The sequence below is a fragment of the Pelmatolapia mariae genome, linkage group LG18, assembly GCF_036321145.2.
Source record: "Pelmatolapia mariae isolate MD_Pm_ZW linkage group LG18, Pm_UMD_F_2, whole genome shotgun sequence".
Lineage (NCBI taxonomy): Eukaryota > Metazoa > Chordata > Actinopteri > Cichliformes > Cichlidae > Pelmatolapia > Pelmatolapia mariae.
In genome coordinates, this window is record NC_086243.1 from 31818993 (window position 1) to 31839412 (window position 20420).

At 41.1% G+C, this 20420-nt stretch overlaps 1 protein-coding gene and 1 pseudogene across 1 annotated transcript; both read right to left on the reverse strand.

Moving 5' to 3' along the window:
• Positions 1–3568: 3568 nt before the first annotated feature.
• LOC134616971 (tripartite motif-containing protein 16-like) lies at positions 3569–5516 on the reverse strand. Its single transcript, XM_063462107.1, has one exon. The coding sequence runs from the start codon at positions 5514–5516 to the stop codon at positions 3840–3842; it is 1677 nt and encodes a 558-aa protein (XP_063318177.1). The 3' UTR covers positions 3569–3839.
• A 10862-nt stretch (positions 5517–16378) lies between these two features.
• LOC134616994 (E3 ubiquitin/ISG15 ligase TRIM25-like) lies at positions 16379–17463 on the reverse strand (annotated as a pseudogene).
• Positions 17464–20420: the final 2957 nt, after the last annotated feature.

Sequence of the window (20420 nt, forward strand, 5' to 3'; positions counted from 1 at the left end):
GCTAAATTAATTTTATCTTATTCATTTTAGTAATTCACCTATTCTTTATAAAGAGAGAACACAGTGAATAACTTGTCAAAACTGAGCTGAGAGCAAATATAGACCATATATTTTTTACATTTTTAGTTACAAAACAGAAAATTCCAAACGCTCATAAAAGAAAACTGAGCAACAATAACAGAGATTTACAACGTCTTTTCCTTCATCCCAGTGCAGACATAATCATCTTTTCCCACTGTTTGTTGTTCAAGTTGCTTGTGACAGTGCATTCAAAGGAACTTTGCTTCAGTGACAATGCCCTTAGCACACAGTGGATATTCGTAAGGGAGTGGTTGAAGAACATTGCAGCTGTTTTATACTGTGTTGGTAAAATTATTTAGCACTAATTTAATAGCAGCAGATGTACTCTCCTGTGACAATTATATCCACTGTATTAGGAATTAAGTTAAAGGACTGTTCTGCTTTTTAGTTTAAGTCTTGCTAGTTTTGCCATATTTGTGCCTTACTATTAGCAAATTTGCGAGCCATAAGCTATAAAGCAAACCTATTGTGTACACTGACCCCTTGTGGACATTGTGAAACACTGTTTCTGTAATTTCTGACAGTTTACTTCTTATAACATTTCTGACTCTCAAGCTGAGACTAATTTTATTCACTAACATGATCTTACAAAAGGAATGTGTCTCTAAATGTCTCTTATAGGGATATAATGTGTTGAACTGTATTTAAAAAAAATAATTCAATGACATAATTGTTAACCATACTTTTGTAGTAAACCCATATTTTATTCATAATAGAACAAAGAAAACATATCAAATGTTTAAACATACATTTGCTATTGAATTTAAAGGTAAACAACACATTTTAAAAATTAGTAAGCAGGCAGCAAAAGGCAGGAAAAGTGAGTGGTACTTAAAAGAAACAGCTGGATGAACATCTTACAAATAAATTGGTTTAATTGTCTAATTAGTAACATCACTGAGTACAGAGGAGTATCTTAGAGAGGTAGCTTCTCAGAAGTAAAAATGGGCAGATGTTCACAAATCTGCAAAATAAAACTGACTGCAAATTGTGGAATCATTTTAGAATAATGTCCTTTAACATAAAATGTTGAGAACTTGAATATATTATCTGCGATACATCAAAAGAGGCTGAGAATCTGGGAGATCTATTTGGATCCTCATGCAGCACTGCATTCAAATGAGGATGATTCTGTTATGGAAATCACTGCATGGGCTCAGGAGCACTTCCAGAAATCATTGTCTATAAACACCATTCATCATGCCATCTACAAACCCAGGCTAAAACTCTATTATGCGAAGAAGAAGCTATATGTGAACGTGATCCAGAAACACTGCCATCTCCTGTGGGCTTAAGGCCTCTTAAAATGGACTGAGGCAAGGTGGAAAACTCTTCTGTCGTCAGATGAATCAAAATTTGAATTTTTTGGGGGAAAACATGGACATGATATCCTTTGAATTAATGAGGATCACTGGTTTGTTCTCAGCGCACAGTTCAAAAACCTGCTTCTCTGATGGAATTGCCTATGGAACTGGCAGCTTACGCATCAAGTTTTCTAATTCAACAATGCTCCCATCCAGATGACGGGCTTTTCAGGGAAGGCCTTGCATCAGCTAGACAATATTAAACCACATTCTGCATCTCTATTCCAACAACATGGCTTTGTAGTAGTAGAGTCCAGGTGGTGAACTGGCTGCGGACATGGCAAATGTTTCTTTCATCCACTGAAAATATTTTGCATATGATGAAGTGAAAAATACAAAAATGGAGAACCAGGACTGTTCAACAGCTAGAATCTTTTATCAGATCTTCTATCAGAGAAAAGCAGCAGCTTCAGAGTCGTGAACTGAGCAGACCAGAACAAATGAAGACGGAACATTACGCAGTGGTAAACATGGCTCCGTCCTGACTTTTCCATTGCTGTCATCAATTTCAAAATTAGCAAATAAGCTAATGTTTTTTTTTTGTTTTTGTTTTTTAGAAAAATGGCACAAGTTCCCATTTTCTCCTACAATGTCCCAGCGGGTTTAATTGGGGTTGTGACTGTAGAAATTTTATTTCCATTAACAAATAAAGGCAATTGACATCATAATATAATCTCATTTTCAGGTTTTAACATTAACTAAACTCAAGACTTTTAGTTTTAGTCATTTAAACTTGTTGTGCTTGGACCTTAAATTTTTCCTGTACCCCTGAAAATAAAGTTTAAGCTCTAATTAGAATGATACATTAGTAATATTTGTTTATTTATTTTATTAAGACCATGATAGTTTCACATACCTTTGTTTTTTATCTTTATTTCAGGTTTCCAGATGGTATCCAGCAGTCTGAGCCTCTCCTGCCCGGTTCAGACAATGATGTGGTCAACCTCCTGACTGGTGCAGAGTTCCTCCTGTTCCTCTTCAATCTGAGGAGGCTCTGGGTTCTCCTGCATCAGACTGGAGCTCCTCTCCTGGTTACAGACCTGCTGGTCTGCGAGAACCTCCTCATCCTTACTCTTCATTCTGTTTTGAGAAGTCTTGACAAACAAAGAGACACAAGTGATAACGGGAAAATTTTAAAGTGAACAAATGTGACAAATGCTTCAAGAGCACCGTGTAAGTGACTCGAGTTCTGATACTTTTTAGAAAAGTTAAAAGTAGAAAACATTCAGGTAGCTGCTGCCAGCTTCACAGTTGTGTAACATACAGCTGGTGGGGTTAGGTAAATTGTTGACTCTACATATGCCCATAAGCATGGATCTAAGTCAGAAGGATGAGGGAACCACAACAGGAAATCGACCTAATTATATAATCATATTAATATTCACAGTACTAACTATTATTATTACTGTTGTTGTTATTTAACTCCACTGTTGAAACAGTGAAGAGCTTTCACTACTTTAAATCCAGGGACTCAAAGACGCTCAACAACTGCTGTTTTAAAAAAGCCGCTAGACCTCAAATCCTCAAAGGCCAACAAGTAAAAGAAAAGTTCACAGACTGAGGAATCTTCCTTTGCGAAAAACATGAACTCTGAACTTTGAGGTGTTTCAGGATGATAACTACTTCAGTTATTCTCTCAGACTAGTTTGACATTTTCTCAATTAGATTTGAGTGAGATCCTGGAATGAAGATGGATGAAAATAGTTTGTTCAACAAAGTTTTCTTTATAGTAATAGTCTTCGGTTTGTTCATATGTTTCATCACGGCTAGAAACATATGAACAAAATCAGGTTTTAGACCCCCCCCCCCCCCCCCCCGAAAGCTTAGGTCTTCCAAACAGGAAAATATAAATGCAATTTATATTAAGAAGGAAACAACAAAGTTTTCAGTATTTTATATATTATATAAATAAATATAAATATTTAGTGTTTTTAGTATCTAATATAAAAATCTGCAGTTTTTTTCAGATATTAAACAAAAATAACTTTTAAATGTAGTCATAGATATATTTAAAAATGTACAAACTGGTGAGAAAAAACAATTGTGTTATAAAGGAAGCTCAGCCTATTTCTCTGTTAAGGTTTATTAAGTGGAAGAGGAAAAAAACAACATACAAATCCATCAATACAAATACAGAGAGCACAAAAAAGTTTACATTTTCATATGGAGAAATATTTTTATACATGAAAATAATCATGAGCAGTGATAGGCTACAAGGCTAAAGAGTAACAGGAAAGAGCTCCACTGAAACAAACAAGATGCTCAGGTACCACCCATAATATCCAACCGGTAGCTGACCATTGTGCAGGTGCAGAAATGCCACAATATTGCTGCAGAGAAAATAAAATGGAAACTAAAATGCAGATTTTAACCTACAATATGAAAGACTTCAGTCTATTTCAGTTTAATGAACCCAGCAGTGTCTCCAAAATTGTGGTAAAACCAGAGTCCAGCATAGAGCGGCTGAGTGAATGTGGTCTGGACTCTGTGGAGGAGAGTCATGGTTTTAGAGACGCTGTAGAAGGACAAAATACCTGCTCTGTGATCCAGGTACACTCCTACTCTGGAGGACCCAACATTTGAAATAGGAGTTTGAATGTTGTTATGCCAAAATGTGTAACTGTTTTTGGAACAATCTAATGCCCAAGACTTGTCATTACGCCCAAAGGCACATTCATTCCTCCACCATGCTCTGCTAATGTTCTTGTATGCGACTGCTATAATAACTCTCCCTTTCCTCTCCACCTCCCAGTAACAACGTCCAGTCAGACTCTCTCTACTCAGGACCTGCAACCATCCAGTGAATTTGTCTTGATGATCAAAATAAGACTGTTGATGCTTCATAAATGTTGCTTTTCTGTTCCCCTCAGATAATAACAACTGTTTGTGTGCTGTGTTTGGATCCAGTGTGATTTCCTCTGAATATTTTAAGAATTCAGCTCTGGTCTTTGGCTCTGGTGGATCTCGCACTAAAACATCCACTTCAGTGACTGTCAGTGAGATGTTTGTCCGTTCATCTCTCAGAATGTCCTGTAGTTTATCTCTGACCTCTGACACAGCTGCTGTCACATCCTCAAAGTAGCTCAGAGGACGGATATTGATGCTGGATGAGTCTGTAGACTCACTGAGTGCTGACAGTGAGGGGTAGTTGTGTAGAAACTGGATGTGATCCTCTGTGTGTGAGAGCTGCTTCAGCTCAGCATCTTTCCTCTTCAGCTCAGTGATCTCCTGCTCCAGCTTCTCCTCAAGCTCTTTGACTCGATTCACTTCAGTTTCCTGCTGGGATCTGATCTGCTGCTTCACATCAGAGCTTCTTTTCTGGATGAGATGGATCAGCTCAGTGAAGATCTTCTCACTGTGTTCCACTGTTTGATCAGCAGACTGATTGATGGCCTCCACCTCCTGTTGAAGCAGCTTCACATCTTTCTCTCTGTCCTGGATTCTCTGCTGGATGTTTTGTCGACTCACCTCCAGCTCTCTCTGCCTCTCAGTCCTTTCTGCTGCAGCTGAGACTGTGTCGTGGCCTTTATGTTCATCCACAGGGCAGAGATAACAGATAATCTGCTGATCAGTACGGCAGAACATCTTCATCACCTCATCATGACGAGAGCAGATGTTCTCCTGGAGCTTCTTGGAGGGCTCCACCAGCTTGTGTTTCTTTAATGGAGCCACATCATAATGAGGCTGAAGGTGTTTCTCACAGTAAGAAGCCAGACACACTAAACAAGATTTCACAGCTTTTAACTTCATCTCAATGCAGAAATCACAGGCCACATCTTCAGGTCCAGCATAGCAGTGATCAGCAGGAGCAGCTTGGAGTCCAGTCTTCTTCAGCTCCTCCACTAAAACTGCTAACATGGTGTTTTTCACCAGGACAGGTCTCGGTGTGAAAGTCTGTCTGCACTGAGGGCAGCTGTAGATTTTCTTCCCCTCCTCTCCATTCCAAAAGCCATTAATACAGTTCATGCAGTAGCTGTGTCCACAGGGAATAGTCACCGGATCCTTCAGAAGATCCAAACAGATCGAACAAGAGAAAGTTTCTTGGTCCAGCTGAACTCCTTTCTGCGCCATTTCTACTCTCAGTGTCAGTGACTGTGTGAGTTTCACTTCCTTATAACTGAAACTAGTCTGAGCTGAAATGTAAACAGCATGTTTCTGCAGTTAATGGGGCCTGTCAGCTCTTCCACGTCACCACATGCTGGTTACACCCATCTTCAAAGTTTAGATCTGAAGGGGAGGGAACACAGAATCATGTGGACAGAGAGGAGGTGCTGAGTCAGAGATTGGGAGGAAGTGGGAGGTTTATCAGACTGTGTGTCATTAACACTTTTTATAACAGAGCATTTTTCACATTTTAAAAATACTATTCATACTTTTTAAAAATTATTTTCTACATCTGCTAAATTAATCCTTTTATTCATTTCAATAACCATTGACACTCTAACTACATGTCTCTGGACTGTGAGGAAGCCAGAGTGCCCAGAGATAAACACAAGGACAACATGCAAATCACATCGAAAGGCTTGTACAGATCCTGCACAGGACATAGGATGAGACCAGTATCACCTTCAGTGTCAGTCACACTGAATTGTTAGGGTGCCTGGGTTGTTGACCCAGAGTTTTCATCATTATTTTACTTTGATTTTTGCCTTTATTTATCATTTCTAGTCTTTTGGTTTCTATGTCTGAGTTATGCCTGCTGGTTTCTGTTCTGTGTTGCATAGTTGCTGTCTCCCCATGTCAAGTCTGTGTCTCTGTGTTATGTTGCCTGTTTTACTTTGAAAGTCTGTGTCTCATGTTAATGTGGCTGGTTTTGCTTCCTTTGTCTCGTTAGGCCTGAGTTTCCCCAGCTGTGTTTCCCTCCTGTTTCCCATTCCCTGATTGCTCCCTCTGTGTATTTTAGCCCTGTGTTTCTCTGTGTCCGTGTCGCGATCTACCCTTATCTTGCTGTGTGTTCTGTCTGCGTAAGTTTACCTTGGAGTCTCAGTTTTGTTACTTTTTTGGAGTTCAGCATTAAAGCTGTATTTAAGTTCACCTTTTGTCTCCGAGTGTCTGCACTTTGGGTCCTTTTCCTGCCTGCACTAGTGATGGGCAGATGAAGCTTCATGAAGCACTGAAGCTTTTCATCCAATTGGTTCACCCCAGCGCAAAGCGTCTTGAAGCTTCATTTGCTCTAGTAGGACATCTACTGGACGTAAAAATATTAGTTGGCATGAATTTGAAGAGTGTGGCATTTTGCACACAGCCGGTAAATGTCAACAACAAAAGGAGTGTGTAAAACATGTATATTGTAGTGATGGCAGTATACTGTGTATATTTATACTGGCAGTATGGAAAATGATTATTTGGAAATGCTTAAAATGGAAATGATCATTTACTGTGAGGTGAGGTGTGGTTGGGGTATGGACAGTGATTAGTGTTTAGGGGACACATCATTGGTTTTTATTTAAAAACAACAGTTTCTCCACTGTGGCAGGTCGTAGGCGATTTCTTTTTTTGGGCAATATTTCCCCTGCTTTTGAAAACACTCGCTCACAGGGCACAGATGAGGCAGGGGTACAAAGGTATGTCAGTGCTAACTTATATAAGTGAGGATAGACATATTTTTGTCTCTCCCAGTATTTAAGGGGGTCCTCCAGCCTTCCAATATTTGGCTCCATCATGTACCGTTGGACCTCAATATTCGCGTCTGCTGTCACATTTTGTGTCTGTGTCTGCCTGACACTTTCATCCAGGCGACGCCACAGGTTGTTACCTAAACAATAAGGAGAGTTTTATGTGATACTAACAATTAAATTTTCAATTCAATGTTATTTCTATAGCGCCAAATCACAACAACAGTTGCCTCAAGGCGCTTTATATTGTACAGTAGATCGTACAATAATAGATACAGAGGAAAACCCAACAATCAGTTTATATAAATGCAACTCAAACGCAATAACAATAGTACCGTGGGAAACAGCCTCAACAGTTTGTGACGTTGATGGCTGTGGTGGTGGTGCGGAGGAAGAGGAGGTGGTGGAGGCCCTCATTACGGAAGCACATTCTGCTTTCAGTCTTTTTTCTGCTTCGCTAGCTCTTGCAGGGCTGAGAAACCCGAGTTTTCTGAACCTTGGGTCCAGCAGTGTCGCAAGGAACATAATGCTCATGGTTTGTATTTTATCCAGCTTCTCTCTCAATAGCATCCTCAGCTTCTGAGCCAGAGAAGACCCAATGGATGGTGATTTTTCCATTTGTTCATTGAGGCAATGATCCAGCATAGTGAGCAAAGGTATGACCTTTGACCCAGACACCCTTTTTTCCTGAGAGAGCTCAGTGGTTGCACCGTTAAGTGGTGCTAGGACAACCAGACACTCTGAAATTACACCAAATTCCTCACATTAAACAGGTGGGATGTCTGTTGTGAGACTTGCCAAAGCAGCACCCACTGGCTCCCTTTGCTCGAACAGTCTTTGCAGCATATTATAAGTGCTGTTCCAGTGGGTTTCCACCTCCTGTATTAGTTTGAGTTGAGGCTTCCTTAGTTGTTCCTGCACCACTGAAAGCCTCTCCTTACAAAATACAATTAAAAAAGCATACATTAGATTGTCAAGGGAGCACCACTTAAGTAGCATTAAAGAAACTGTAATTAAGCCACTTAAGAACTTACCTTTGCAGTGGTACTGCTCCTGAAATATCCCACGATCTTCCTGGACTTGGCTCGGATGTCAGAGACCTCAGGGGTCTGGTCAAGGGCCTTCTTCACCACTAAGTTCAGGGTCTGAGCTATGCATATGGCATGTTTGAGTCGTAGCTCCCTTGCACAAGCCCCCATATTGGCAGCCCCATCTGTTACTAGGCATGTGACTTTGTCAGTAATTGCCCATCCTGTCATGAGTGAGCCTTTCACTTGTGCAATATTTTCTGCAGTGTGTGCATTAGGAAAATATTGCACTACTAAAACAACGGTGTTTAATGTGCTGGACTCATCAACAAAATGGCAGGTGACTGCAAGATAGGCCCCTGTGTTGATGGAGGTCCACATATCTGATGTCAGACTCACAGCTGCTGCCTTCTCAATGCTGGCCTTAGCTTTCTCCTTCATCACCTGGTACCTGGCCTCCACCATGACTTTCAGGGCCTAAAGGAAAGAAAAAACATTTTGTTTAAAAGTACGACGTGGCTGTGAAGGCTTTGAGCCTCAGTCCTGCCTGTTCATATTTTATTCTGTAAAAACTAAATTTTCACTGCTTTTATGACCTTTTTAGTGGGGAGAACATAGCCAGGATTTAATGATTTAACAAATCTTTTAAATCCTTTGTCCTCCACAATGCTAAATGGCTGGGAGTCCTCAATCACCATGCTAACCAGGTCTTCATCTATTTGAGATTGCTCTCCTGAGGAAAGACAATAAAAACAAAGCACAAATATAAATATCACACACGTAACTTATTGCATTGTATGATATTGTTATATCATTTAGTAACATTACTGCATGCTATATTATCATGGCATTTGATGGCTCACCTGGTCTTGCTCCACAATCGGTGTTCGCCTTATTCTCATGCAAAGCTCTGTAGTACCTAAGCATGGATGAGGTGTTGTTGTTATATCCCAGCTCCCTGGCACATAGCAAACACTTCACCTTGTACAAAAGTAAAGACAGCTTAACATAAATTGTATTGCACCATCAGTATTATGAAAATACATCTTCTGTATAAATTTACATACCTTGTTGGGAGATATAAGATCAAAATGTTCCCACACAGGGGAGGACATCCTCCTCTTCTTAGCTGGCTCCATTCTCTCCTGACTTTCTCTCCTCACTCTCCTAAACCTCCAAACTCTCTCCAAACTGTCTCCAAACGGTCTCCAAACTCTCACCAACCGCAACTCTCCATCAAACACCCACATTTTGAATGAAGTCTGAGGGGTTTATATCGCTGTCATAGCTCGCGGCAAAGTTCGAACCACTTCCTGAACCAGTCATGTGGTACAGCCGGGCAGCGAGGCTTTGGACGTCATCATTTTCAGCTCCTCCCATAAATGAAGCAAGCCTCGTTACGCGCATCACAGAAACGCCCCCTCCATTACTCGACACAAGCTTTGAAGCCTCATCACTAGCCTGCACACAGCCGTTTCATAACAGAAGATCGCGACCATACTATGGACCCAGCAGACATTGAACTTCAGGAGCGACGCCGAGCAGCCTTTGCCCAGCTGGAGGAGGAACTCCGCTGGAAGCCATGGCTCACCCCTGACGTCGGGTCAGTGATCCACCGGCAGATGGGATCAGGCACATTCATCTGGGAAAGCTTGCCTTGGAGATGGTCTGGAAGGATGGTGTTGAAGGTAGAGCTGAAGTCCACAAACAGGATCCTGGCGTAGGTTCCTGGGGAGTCCAGATGCTGCAGGATGAAGTGTAGAGCCATGTTGATAGCATCGTCTACAGACCTGTTGGCTCCAGGACACTGGGGTGTGCAGCTCGGATCACAGCTGACCCTTCTCACCCTGGACACAGTCTGTTTGACCTGCTCCCCTCAGGCAGGAGGCTCCGGTCCATTCGCACCAGAACCTCTCGCCATAAGAACAGTTTCTTCCCCTCTGCTATTGGACTCATGAACAATAACCATATGACTGTTCCCACCACTAACACATGACCCTACACTGTGTTCACTGCATCATTCCATGTTTGCACTGATCACCACCTGCACTCATGTATATATCTATCTACTTAGTACTTTTAATTTTTTTTGATTCTGATTCTGATTTTTCATGGAACTCGGCTGGCTCTCGGCGGTCCCCAGAGCTGCCAAAAGTCTCCACCTGTTGCTCCGCTGGCACTCAAGATACGGCCGCTTCAGTTGGGAGTCCTCCACATTTTCTCAGACCCTCACGCTCCATCCTCGATGTTGCCATTCTGCACATCTGAGGCTCAGCTGTTCACCTCGACCACTTCTTCTGCCCAAAGGAAGCGGCGCTCACGCCGCCGTCATATGGACACTTCTGAGCAACCTACGGTTGTAAGTCAAAAGGACTACATCTTCCACACTCCGTCTGAGCCGATAAACAGTAAAGACTATGAACTCACCTCAGACACTTTCGGGATTTCTTTTCTCGACAATGATTTGGATTGGGAGGCCAGTTTTGGTTTGAATCCTACGGCGCTAGTTAATCACAATAAGCATTCGTCTGAGATTTTTAGTTCAAGGTCTGCTCGTTGGGGTGGGAACAATTTAAAACCCAAGTTTGCCGAGTCTGTTTTTTCTGAGACTGTGAACACTACTAAACCTAAGACGGTAAAGACTGTTAAACGTGGTGGGAAAGGGTCGCCACCTATTTTTGATGAGCCGGTTTTCATTGAGCCTGCTCCTTTGTCTCCCTGTGCTCCTGCTCCCAGGGCAGCTGCGGTCCAGCCATCCCCTGCACCTGTATCAGTTCCTCGGGTGAGGGGGGCTAGGGCCCAGTTGATCCCTGCTCCAGTTTCCAGGCCAGCTGAGGCTCTGTTAGTCCCTGCACCCGTACCTGTTCCTCGGGTGGGGACAGCAGCTGCCCAGCCGTCACCGGTGCTCGTTCCGATTCCCAGGGAGAGGCTAGCCAGGGCACAGCCTACCTCCGCACCCGTACCTGCTCCTGCTACTGCCCAGCAGGTCCCTGCACCTGTTTCTGTCCTCGCTGGAGGCTCAGGTGTGCCCGTCCAGCAGTTTTCTTCAGGCTCTGTAGGCATGGAAAACTTGCTCAGCCATCTGCTCATCCACCACCTCACCCACCATTACTACCATCGTTACGACAGTCAATACATCTTAAACTTCTATCCATAGCTCAAACATTAGCTCACCTATCACAGTCACCTGCTCAGTTACCTCCTCAGTCACTTACTCTGCCGCCTGTTCCTGCTGGAGGGTCCGAGGAGCCTGTCCAGCCTTCCGTCTCCGCTGGAGGGCTCGAGGGGCCCGTCCATCCTTCTGCCTCAGCTGGAGGGTCCGAGGAGCCCGTTCAGCAACCTGATTCAACTTCTTTACTCAAGTAAAGGTGAAAAAGTAAGCAAGAACAAAGCAAAAGTAAAAATCAAGTTTTTTGCTGGATGTCAAACATATGATAGACTCTTGAGCATATTTATTTAGCAAAATCCACAATGGTATAACCATGCAAAATAAAAGATGCCCAAGTGTGCACCCTCATGCTTGTCTTTGAACTGTATGTTAATCAGTATGTGATTTAGTTAGTGGGTTCTGTATTTGTTGTTAGTGGATGTCTGTGGTTTTTTTTTTTTTGGTTTTTTTGTTTTGTTTATCAGACTAGGAGTGAACAAAAGCAGAAAAAAACAGTAAAGATGTAGACTGAAAGTCTGGTTCGTACCATAAATAGATTTTTTCTTTTTACAGTCCCAAAGAGCTAAAGTACCATACCATAATGTGGACAGTGAGAAGCAGCTAAATAACTATTAGTTGCTTTTTTCCCTAATCACAGTCAGTCGGTTGACTGACAGAAATGCCTGATGTCATCCACTCTGGTCATTGTGAACGATGAAAGAAATGTGCTCCACAGTCACACATAGAAGTGTGACTGGAGCACATCTCCATAACTTATATTTCCATAACTTATATCCTATGTTCTATTTATACTCGGCTTCCCTTTTATGGTTTAACAGGAAATTGGTTAAACCATTCCTCAACTAATGTTTGGATGACAGCAGATAATACTGACGAAAAGGAACCTGACCCCTAACTAATTGTGAGCACTTTGGAGCTGAGTCAAGGGCTAATAAAAATAAGACCATGCAGTGTCCAGCGTGACTACACGTGCAGCTGGATATTTCATTAGGGACATCTGAAAGACTCATTGTGTAACTCAGGGTGTAAGCAGCAAGTCTATTTAGTTTTTTTTTAATAGCTTTTTTAACTGAGATTCCTGGGCTCAAATCCAATCCCTTCCCTTCTGCGTGGAGTTTGAATGTATTCCTGGTGCTTACATGGTTTTCTTTTATCCAAAAACAGGTTAGTTTAGCGATCATATAACTGTGTGCTTGACCTCTTACTGGCTTGAGGAGTTGGTTCCTAATGTTGGGTGGTGACTGGTCCAAATATTTAGGATGGGTCAAATGCAGAAGCCAGAGTGCCCAGAGATAAACACAAGGACAACATGCAAATCACACAGAAAGGCCTTGCACAGTTGCACAGTGCTGGAGGCCTTAAAGCCTTTCAATAGATATAAGAACATGGTTAAGGCAAGAGATTACTATTTTGTCTTTTACATTGGTACAAGTGGAGGAATAAATGCCAAAAAAGAAAGAAGGTTTTTAAAAATGACCACGTAAAACAGTTCAAGTACCTCTGTGTTTACGGAGAGAAGGGGATAACTGTGCCGGACAGATGGTCGCTTCACCAATGACCTGGGCTACTTTGAGCTGGTTAACATCAACGACAAATGTAAGACTAAGTGCACAGACACAACTGATAATCTGGACAATAAGAAATTCCAGATATGTTTTCCACAGGGAGCAATACAGAAATAAAAGATGTAAAACAAGTAGCCATCCCTGGGCAACAGAAACAGCAGAATCCTCCACGTGTATCAAATATTGCAGAGCGCAGGGGTGGAATAACATCAGTCACAGATGTAGCACTGCAGAATGGAATCAGTCTAAAAACAGCAATCAAAGAAACAGGCAGCAACATTGGCCTGAGGAGGTTTATGACCTACTTTGTCAGCAGTTTCCACATCTGAAACGATGGATGAAGAGTAGATTCCTCAAAAATTCTTTCCAGGAAGCACTGAAATGTGGGAATGAGAACTTTGGAAAGATCCGACAATCTTTGTTGTTATCTGTTTGTGCTACTTTTTGAAGGAACAATTGGATTGTTTATAATTTGCAAGAGTACATTTGTTTATTTGGTTGATTTAGCAGGAGCACTGTGGAAAATTTTACAAGGACGTGCGCTTACATCCATGTAACAGTACAAGAGAGGCACGGCTCAGCAGGTTCTGAGGTACCTGTTTACAAGGTTGTATCCCATCTAAAGATTCTTTACAATTTTACATTGAGAAACATTATTCTTGAAATATTTGACCTGTATAAAGTATCATGTCTTAAATGTATTTCACATAATTCATTTTTGAACCATAAGACAAACTAACAAGCTGAAATGAAACAGGAGGGAACTTAAATACTGACTTAGCTAAACCCTATGACACATGAGGGGAAAACAAAATAGCTGCCATATAACTACCTAACACAAAACAATTAAGCAAACTCCAAACACCCCCTGGCAATGAAGCATGTTGTTCAGTCCAATGAGGCTGTCAGCAGTACTTCAGCTCCCCCAGCTTTTTGCCACACCTTTTGCCAACCAGGAAGGAGAAGCCAAACCCGCAGGTATCTCAAACAAAGAAAGACGTATTAATAGAACATAAGACGTAAATTTGACCTTGCAGTGTTGATATGGGTGCACTCCATATAAACATTGTAAGGTGTGATGGAAAAAGTAAACTAATTTCATAAAGAAACAATATAATAGACAATAAGTAAAATATATTTAAAGTAGGGACTGCAAAGTAAACTAAAGCAAACTAGTGGTGAGGTGTGGAGCTTACCATGTGTGGCTTGCCATTACAAACACAAAGCCAACAACAAAATGCAAAGATGAAAACCACCACAAGAATTTTTTAAAGCAATAAAACCACTGTGAATTCTACTTTAGAAACAAGAACAGATAGAAACGAAGGCTGCAACCTGACTGGTTACACGTTTATTACCTGTTGAAGTTCAGAGGCTGGCTGCTGTGCTGGGGTCGGCATTGCTCAGCTTTAACATCACTCTGGGTTCTTGGCTAGCTTAGTGTTAAAATGCCATCTGTGCAGGTTGTCTGTGCGAAGTTGTGTTAGCAGGATCATGCAGCTGTTTCTGTACTGGACACAGTTTACACTTTACCATCTCACTCTTATCCTTTTGTTTAATAAAAATAAAAGTAATGTCCATATCCAAGCTGTAGACTGTGCCACTATTTTCCTCCTGCAGCACACAAAATGACATCAATTCCACAAATTTACCCACTTGAAACCAGTTCTCTACAACAACTTGATTCTTTTACATAATTTAATTCAGCTTTATTGATTTGGCGCCAAATCACAACAACAGTTACTTCAAGGGACTTTATGTTGTTATTTTTTCTTGTTGTCATGTCTGTCGTTGTCCACCAGGTGTCACCTTTGGATCATTTTTTTCTGTGCAACTGTTGTTTTACACCAGTGATCAGAGTTTTGTTTTTTGTTTTTTTGTGGTTTGTTTCTTTGTTTTAATTTGTTTTTATTCACATTTGTACGTATGTCCGTATATTTTCACCAATAGCTATGACAGGAGATGGGACAACCCTGGAAAAGTAGTGCCAAAACAACCATCTATGCCTAAATGTCTTCAAGACAAAGGAGGTGTTTTTCTTAAATGAAAGGGGGGCGAATCATTCATCGCCCAGAGATTCACAAATCTCACACCAGCAGGCTAAGAGAACAGTCCATATCTGACTGAAGAGAAAAAAAAATCTAGCACAGAGAGGCTGAGCGTCACAAACAGTAATGCTGATGCTGCCCTGAGAGACCATGGGAAAAACTGATAAGTTTCCAGTTTATAAATATGAAATAAAACACTTCAGTGCTTTAAAATGTTTAATAACTTTGTCCATGGTGACCTAAATTAAAAAACTTCTCTATATACTGACTGAAAGAAAAACATTGCTTTAAAAACAACAAGTACAAGATTGACTTCTTGTACTTCTGGTCTAAACATGAACTTTGTGGGGCTTTAGGAGGAAGATTTCTTCAGTTATTCCCTCAAGATTATTTTAGCATTTTTCCTATCATACCTGAGTGAGACCCTGGAATGAAGACAGAAAAAAAAGAGTTTTTTCAACAACATTTTATTTGTAATTATAATAATATTAAATTTGTTAATGTAGTGGATTTTAAAAACAATGAACAATCTCATCTTGATTACTCCTTAAAACTAGAGTTTCATAATACCTCATTTGTCATGACTTAACCCCCCCCCCCCAGAAAAGTTAGTCTTCCAGTTATACATTTCTTTCCAAGTGTATAAAGTGATGATCAATACTTATTTAGAGCAGAGCTCTTTTTATGCGGTGAAATGTTTTTGTAGATGAAAATGATCATGAGCAGTCATAGCCTCCATGGCTAAACAGACTTAGGAACAGCTCGTCATAAAAAACTCAATAACATCATTGGAACATCTAGAAGATGTTGAGGTAACACCCATAATGATTGATTTACAGCTGATCTCTGTGCACAGCCAAAATGTCACAACAATGATGAAACTAAAATACAGATTTAAACCCACAATGTGAAAGACTTTAGTCTATTTCAGTGTGATGAACTCAGCAATATCTCCATAATTATAGTAAAGACTCAGTCCAGCATAGAGCGGCTGAGTGAATGTGGTCTGGACTCTGTGGAGGAGAGTCATGGTTTCAGAGACGCTGTAGAAGGACAAAATACCTGCTCTGTGATCCAGGTACACTCCTACTCTGGAGGACTGAGGACCTGAGACAGGAGTTTGGATGTTGTTGTGCCAAAATATGTAACTGTTTTTGTTGCAATCTAATGCCCAGGATTTGTCATCGTGTCCAAACCAACATTCATCCCCTGCTGTCCTGATATTTTTAGATGCAACTGCTACAATAACTCCTCTTCCTCTCCTCAACACTTCAAAGTAACAACGTTCAGTTAGACTCTCTCTACTAACGACCTGTTTATAAGAAGTGAATCTGTAAGGATGATCAAAATAAGACTCATGATAAAACAATAATGTGACTCTTCTGTTCTCCTCTGATAATAACAGCTGTGTGTGTGCTGTGTTTGGGTCCAGTGTGATTTCCTTTGAATATTTTAAGAATTTTTCTCTGGTCTTTGGCTCTGGTTGTGACAGTAAAACATCCACTTCAGTGACTGTCAGTGAGATGTTTGTCCATTCCTCTCTCAGAATGTCCTGTAGTTTATCTCTGACCTCTGACACAGCTGCTGTCACGTCCTCAAAGTACCTCAGAGGACGGATATTGATGCTGGATGAGTCTGTAGACTCACTGAGTGCTGACAGTGAGGGGTAGTTGTGTAGAAACTGGTTGTGATCCTCTGTGTGTGAGAGCTGCTTCAGCTCAGCATCTTTCCTCTTCAGCTCAGTGATCTCCTGCTCCAGCTTCTCCTCAAGCTCTTTGACTCGACTCACTTCAGTTTCCTGCTGGGATCTGATCTGCTGCTTCACATCAGAGCTTCTTTTCTGGATGAGATGGATCAGCTCAGTGAAGATCTTCTCACTGTGCTCCACTGTTTGATCAGCAGACTGATTGATGGCCTCCACCTCCTGTTGAAGCAGCTTCACATCTTTCTCTCTGTCCTGGATTCTCTGCTGGATGTTTTGTCGACTCACCTCCAGCTCTCTCTGCCTCTCAGTCCTTTCTGCTGCAGCTGAGACTGTGTCGTGGCCTTTATGTTCATCCACAGGGCAGAGATAACAGATAATCTGCTGATCAGTACGGCAGAACATCTTCATCACCTCATCATGACGAGAGCAGATGTTCTCCTGGAGCTTCTTGGAGGGCTCCACCAGCTTGTGTTTCTTTAATGGAGCCACGTCATAATGAGGCTGAAGGTGTTTCTCACAGTAAGAAACCAAACACACTAGACAAGATTTCACAGCTTTTAGCTTCATGCCAGTGCAGAAATCACAGGCCACATCTTCAGGTCCAGCATAGCAGTGATCAGCAGGAGCAGCTTGGAGTCCAGTCTTCTTCAGCTGCTCCACTAAAACTGCTAACATGGTGTTTTTCACCAGGACAGGCCTCGCTGTGAAAGTCTGTCTGCACTGAGGGCAGCTGTAGATTTTCTTCTTTTCCTCTCCATCCCAAAAGCCATTAATACAGTTCATGCAGTAGCTGTGTCCACAGGGAATAGTCACTGGATCCTTCAGTAGATCCAAACAGATTGAACAAGAGAAAGTTTCTTGGTCCAGCTGAACTGCTTTCTGCGCCATTTCTCCTCTCAGTGTCAGTGACTGTGTGAGTTTCACTTCCTTATAAATGAAACTAGTCTGAGCTCTGATCTAAACAACATGTGTTTCTGCTGTGAATGTGGCCTGTCAGTTCTTACAGATTGCCACATGTTGCTTACACTCATCTACAAAGTGGAGATCAGAAGGGGAGGGAACAAGTGAACATGTGGACAGAGAGGAGGTGCTGAGTCAGAAAGCGGGAGGAGGGGGGGGGGGGTGTTATGGGGCAGTGATTCATTACAGGAAGCCAATAGATGTGTGTTTAACACTTCTGCAGCTACTGCAGACAATTAAATACTCTGATGGCAGAATTTACAGTCTGATATGCTCTGATAACTTTAATTTAGTGCTGCTGAGCTTTGTGTGTTGTAAACTATTATCTATTGTTCGTGACAGCTTGTTGTTTCTTATAACATGTATGACTGTCAAGCTGACATTAATTGTCTTTTATTGGCATATAATTTGTTGTGCAGTCAGAAACCCTGACCAGGAGTCTTTCACTGAGGTTTCCTGCTTGTCTCTAAACACTCTGCATCAGTGTTTATGTCCAAAACTCTCAAAATGTCAGAAAATAATTATCTAGAAAGAATTTCACCCATATCTGTACAATTAAAACAAATAGAAATAAAATGAGCAGATTTAAAAATGTAGAGAAAATCCCTTTATTGATTCATCTGGTGATACAGCTGATTTAACCTGAGTATGTTTTCTTTATAAAGTGCTTTTTACAGACATATAATCACTAAGTACTGTACACATAATAGACAAAGGGCTCTGCTCTGAACCCATTCCTACACTCACTCTACACCCATGGCAGCTTGGGGAAAAAAGAGCTAATAACATAACTGAGAGGTTTGCAGGATTGAGTTCACTTGCTGATGAGACAGCCCTGGAAAATTATTGCCAAAACAAGCATTTATGCCTGAATATCTCAGAAAGAAAGGAGGTTATTGTGAATTACATAAAGGTGGAGGGGCATTCATCTGCCGGTACTCATGAATAACTCAACTGTGGAAACAGTGGACAGCTTTAAATACCTCTGAATATACAAAGACTTTATATGGGCTACTCATCCAACTGTTGTTAAAAAGAAAACCAACACCTTGGACCTCAAATTCTCAAAGGAACTTCAACTGCAACGCAAGAGTGTGCTCTATTTTTGTATTTTTATATATTACAGTTAGTCCTTGAGGTTAAGTGGCTTGAAACAACCTTTGTTGTGATTTGGCACTATATAAATAAAATTGAATTGAATTTAAATTGAATTGAAAGCATTTCAGGTGTTTCGGGAGAAAAACTGAACAAAAAGTTATTTATAGTAAAAACCTTCACTTTGTTCACATACTAAACATTAAAAACAATGCATGAAGTTATCATTGATTGCAATTATCAAAGGTATAGGTTTATAACATATAAAGCTGGGAATACACTGTGTGGTTTTTTTCAGTCGCAGTATTCAGCTCCTGCTCAAACTGTACCACTGAATCGCAGGGGTTAGAAGTTCGTAGGTCATGATGCATGTTCTCACACTATACGCCCCGATGCGACCTGCGTGCTCACAGTGTGCGTCCAAATTTTAGCTTGGTAACATTTCGTGTTACCAAAGGTTATATTATATAGCTAATATATGACACAAAATCTGTCTCTCGCTCTCCCTCTCTCTCCTTCGCTGACACACACACACACACACACACACACACACACACACACATGTCTGGTTTGCTATCCTCGTGGGGACATCCCATTGACATAATGCTTTCCCTAGCCCCTTACCCTAACCCTAACCATCAAAAATGAATGCCTAACCCTAACCCTTACCCTAAACCTAACCATAACCTAATTGTAACCCTGACAGTAAAACCGCATTTTGAGTGTGAAAATTGCTTTCAACCCCGAGGGGACCTGGATTTTGGTCCCCACGGTGCAGAAAGTCCCCACCAGAATAGTAAAAGTCAGATTTTGGTCCCCACCAGGATAGTACGAACCCGTACACACACACACACACACACACACACACACACACACACCACAACCACCATCAACTTTTCTAAATTGCTAAAGAAAAACATAACTGAGCAGCAAAGTCCATCCAACTCTTCACGGTTGTTGCGGTCGTGATAATTTTGTGAGGCCACACCGAAAAGACTCGGTTGAACTTGCCAAAGTTCTACAAGTTAGGCGTCCGTAGCTTGTGTCCAGATCACACGCTGCACTGCCATGTTGCTCCGACTTTTTCCGCTTCTGTGTTTGCGCACGCGCAGTGTGAGAGGTTGCGTTAAATGGGCTCGTGGCTCTGCTTCAACAGTGGATACCCTCACGAGGGGCGACCAGGATTTCAAAAAGATTTGATTTTCTTGTGATCATATGATTGCTGATCGGGAGCTGGTCGTGAGGTGTTACTCGCTTCTCGTTACTCCATGTATACTACACGATGCATGACACACGATTAAGGCGAAACTCGGGCCGATCCCAAAAATACTGGCTCGAGTGAAAAATCGTCTCAAAATGGGACAAAAATTGCACAGTGTATGCCCAGCTTTATTTGTTGGTGTATTGTGGAGATTAGAGGGATATTTTGCAGCTATTTTTTATAATCATCATTACCATTACATTAATAATTAATATTGATATTGCATTCAGATGTTTAAACATACTGGTATCATATCAGCCTTTATTACAGGTCCAGTTATAACCACTTTAAACTGTTGAGTTGAATTTATAATCTTAAATGCTTTTGAATGCTTTTTATAATCTTAAATGTGTATGTGCTGATTCTGTTGGGTTATAAAATAAAGGCTCAACTTGCTCAAAAAGCAAAAACAGAAATATTTAGTCTACCAAACAAAAAAATAATTATAGATTATAATTATTTATTATAATTATAGATTTAATTATAGATATAATTATAGAGTTCTGTAAAATGTACACTGATGAGAAAA

Coding starts and splice junctions, on each gene's coding strand:
- LOC134616971 (XM_063462107.1), bottom strand. CDS start 5,516: ATGGCGCAGAAAGGAGTTCAGCTGGACCAAGAAACTTTCTCTTGTTCG.